The sequence below is a fragment of the Rhinolophus hipposideros genome (genome assembly GCF_964194185.1).
Source record: "Rhinolophus hipposideros genome assembly, chromosome: 1".
NCBI lineage: Eukaryota > Metazoa > Chordata > Mammalia > Chiroptera > Rhinolophidae > Rhinolophus > Rhinolophus hipposideros.
The window spans coordinates 13,993,995-13,997,322 of NC_138047.1; the positions used below are offsets into that span (position 1 = coordinate 13,993,995).

At 61.3% G+C, this 3,328-nt stretch overlaps 1 protein-coding gene across 1 annotated transcript; it reads right to left on the reverse strand.

Moving 5' to 3' along the window:
- On the reverse strand, positions 1 to 1,360 carry PTF1A (pancreas associated transcription factor 1a; the record flags this gene model as incomplete). The annotated part of the gene is made up of 2 exons (XM_081053209.1): positions 1 to 203; positions 586 to 1,360. 2 exons carry the CDS (start codon positions 1,358 to 1,360, stop codon positions 1 to 3), a joined length of 978 nt encoding a protein of 325 aa, XP_080909335.1.
- Positions 1,361 to 3,328: the final 1,968 nt, after the last annotated feature.

Below are 3,328 nucleotides of genomic sequence, written 5' to 3' on the forward strand. Positions count from 1 at the left end.
TCAGGACACAAACTCAAAGGGCGGTTCATTTTCTATGTTGTTGAAGGAAGATTTGCTGTTGAGTTTTCTGGGGTCCTCTGGGGTCCACACTTTGGCTGTTCGGATAATATTTTGTTCTTTCAGTTGCTTTTCATCAGTCCATGAAAGAGAGTGTCCTGCAAGGGGAGGGAGGCCATAATCCGGGTCGCTGGGGGAGGGGGACCCTGAGGAAGTGAAAAGAGAAAACAGACTGTGAATGTCCAACTCTACTCCCAGTGGAGCCCTCCGGTTCTTTAGGATTTCCTCCCCGGCACCTCGATAGGCGCCTTAGGTTACATTGGAATGACACTCTTCCTCCACCCCTCAAGGCCCCAGCGCCCCCTCCCCGGAACCCCAGGAGCTGCAAGTCCATCGAGGTCTTGCGCCCTCTGAGCCGCGGACAAAGTGGCAGAAAAAATCTTTGAGAAACGCCAACTCGAGCTCAAGGTCGTGGGTGCCCACGGACCATCTATCCTTTGGTCGGCTTGTCGGTCTGTTCATCTAGCCCCTCCGGGACCTTCCCATGCCCATCCCCGTCTTCCCGAGCTGGAATGAGGACGCACTTACGGGTGCCCCGATGGCAGATGATGACCTTGTGGGCCTGGCTGCCAGGGCTGTCCCCGCCCAGGCGGCCGCCGCCGCCGGGTCCCCCGCCAACACCGGAGCCACCGCCGCGCAGGGGCAGGTCCGCCTGCACCAGCTCGCTGAGAAAATTGATGTAACCTATGGCCAGGCGCAGCGTGTCCACCTTAGAGAGGCGCTTCTCGTAGGGCAGCGTGGGAATGTGCGAGCGCAGACCCTCGAAGGCGTCGTTGATGGACTGCATGCGCCGCCGCTCGCGCACGTTGGCAGCCTGTCGCAGCTGCTGCAGCTCGGCCTCCGAGCGCACCCGCCGCCGCCTTCGCGCGGCCGCCGCTCCGCTCAGGCCGCGTAGCCGGGCCCCCGGGGACAGCACGGCAGCCCCGGCGCACGGGTAGGCCAGGCACGACGGCGGCGAGCCCGGGGAGTAAGGGAAACCGCCGGGGGGCGCCCCCGCCTCCAGGCAGTAGCCGCCGCCGCCGTCGTCGGGCTCGCCTGGCCCCCCCGGGGGCGGCGGGGCGAGCGCGTGCGGGGCAGCTGAAGGCGCGGGCTGCAGCAGCAGGCACGCCCCGTCGCGGTAGCAATATTCGTGCAGCTGGTGACTGAGGAACTCCACCTCGGCCTGCTCTTCCGCCAGCAACTCATCGCCGTCTTCCAGAGGGTCCCGAGAGGACTGGTCGGTGAAGAAGTCCTCCTCGTCAAAGTAAGGAGACGGGAAGGCGTCCAGGCCCCCGGGGAAGTGCTCTAGCAGCACGGCGTCCATGCTCTGCGCGCTGCCGTGGGCCCGAGGGAGGGACTGGTGGCCTGAGGTGGTCCTCTGGAAGTTTGATGTTGCAGTTCTTGCTCGTCTGGCAGCCTTCTCCCTCCCTCTCTCCCGGGTCCCGCGCGGGAGGCAGTGGGGCTGGCCCGCCCGCGTCCCACCCCCGGCCTCCCTGGAGTGCCGCGGCTGCTGCGCTCTGGCGGCGCCCGCGCAGCGCTGGGGAGGGCCGTGGCCGACTTGCTGCAGCTGAGGGCCGGCACGCGAGGATTCTTATAACTACATCTACAGGCGCGTGCCAGGGACCCGCGGCGCCAGCCAATCACCGAGTGCGGGGTGCCGGCGGGGAGGAGGCACGGGGGCCCCGCCCGCGGCGCGGGGGCTGGGGAGGCTCTCCGTGCGGTGGGAGCTCCTAGGGCAGAGAGGAGGCGGGGCCGGCGCGGCCCGGGGCTCCTCCTGCTCCTCTCCGCCTGTTCCTCCCGCGAGTACCTGCGGCGCTCGTGGCTCCAAGGGCGCTTGCAGCCCGCGGCGCCTGCCGCCTGCCAGCGCGCGAAGCGCAAAGCTGGGCCCTCCCGCCCCAGGGCTGGGGCAGCAACGCGCGGCGTCATCGCGCCGCTACAAAAGGCCCTAGTGGTACGCGCCAGTGGCCCAGACGGCGTTAGCGGACGACCCACGGCGCTCGCTCCTCCTCAGCGGTGGGCGCAGAAACTGCCAACAGTCTGGGCGGTCCGGGTTGGGGCATTTTTCTGTCCCCATACCACGGGCGAGGGCGGGCTTCTCGCCTGAGTTCGGTTCCGGGTTTCTATCAATCTCTTTCCCGGACCTTTAAAGGACTCTTGTAAAGTTGGCACAGTGAGAGGGTGGGGTTGGAAGGTGACGTGCTCCTGCTCCCAAGGCGTTCCAGACGCTGCGCCCAGGGTCCCGGGGTGCTCGCCTGCGGGCGCTGCTCCGGAGCCTGAGTCTGGTGCGGGCGCCTGTCCCCAGCGACGCCGGCTTTGGGGTGGGCCTCCCCTCCCTTACCCCGCCCCGGGAAAGAAATGGGGCCACAGGAGGGGCTGCCTCGGAGGACAGCTCAGTGGGGCACGTTTCTTCGGAGAGCAAATCGAGACCCTGGGGGTTCGCAGCAGTAAAACCTGATACAAAAGAAGTCAATTGAATTGTCTGCTCCGGAGCAGTCCAGAGGGAGGGCGTAGACGTTAAAGGGCAGAGTGTGACCGTTTTCAAAGCCTGAGTCTCACCTTTCTGACGCCACCGGAACCATCCTTGAATTTTTTTTCTTTTATTTTTTGACCTTAACAACACACACACACACACACACACACACACACACACACACACACACACCGTAAGCGCTCTGCCCCAAGACACACTTTATCACAAACTCCGATGCAACACAAATTCCTCAGTTTAAGAGCAACAAAGAAACACTTTCAAGGTCGGGGCAATTTCTGGCTCCAGCTTCCACCCATGGAGAGTTAAGAAGTGCTGCGGATGGCGCGTGTTGTCTCAATAGCCGACTGAGAGGCATGTCTTCCTGGGTCAGCAGCTTCCGTTTTCACACCCTTGTCCCACCAGAGGCTTCTAGTGGGTGTTCAGACTCCTCCCAACATCCAAGTTCATGCCTCTTAAGAACTACAATTTAAACAAGCTTCTTGGTTTTAGACGTTACACTGTATTTAACTGAATTCTAAAACCAAAAAGTTAAGAGCCAAAGATATATAAGATCAAAGATTAACCAACCATGAACTGGCAAGAACCCCAGACAATTTTAACCCAAAGACTTACTATTTTTCAGCAAATTCTTTCATGTGTTAGCTTCTTAGCCCATGCCCCTTTGTAATGAGGTGATTATCTTTAAACCGATGTAAATGTGGACAGGTTCCCTGTGTCAGAGCCCTCGCTGCAATGTCCCAAATTTAGATTTATCTTTCTCACCTCAAATAGAAGGAAACTTTTGTGTGTGGGGCTGTGGGG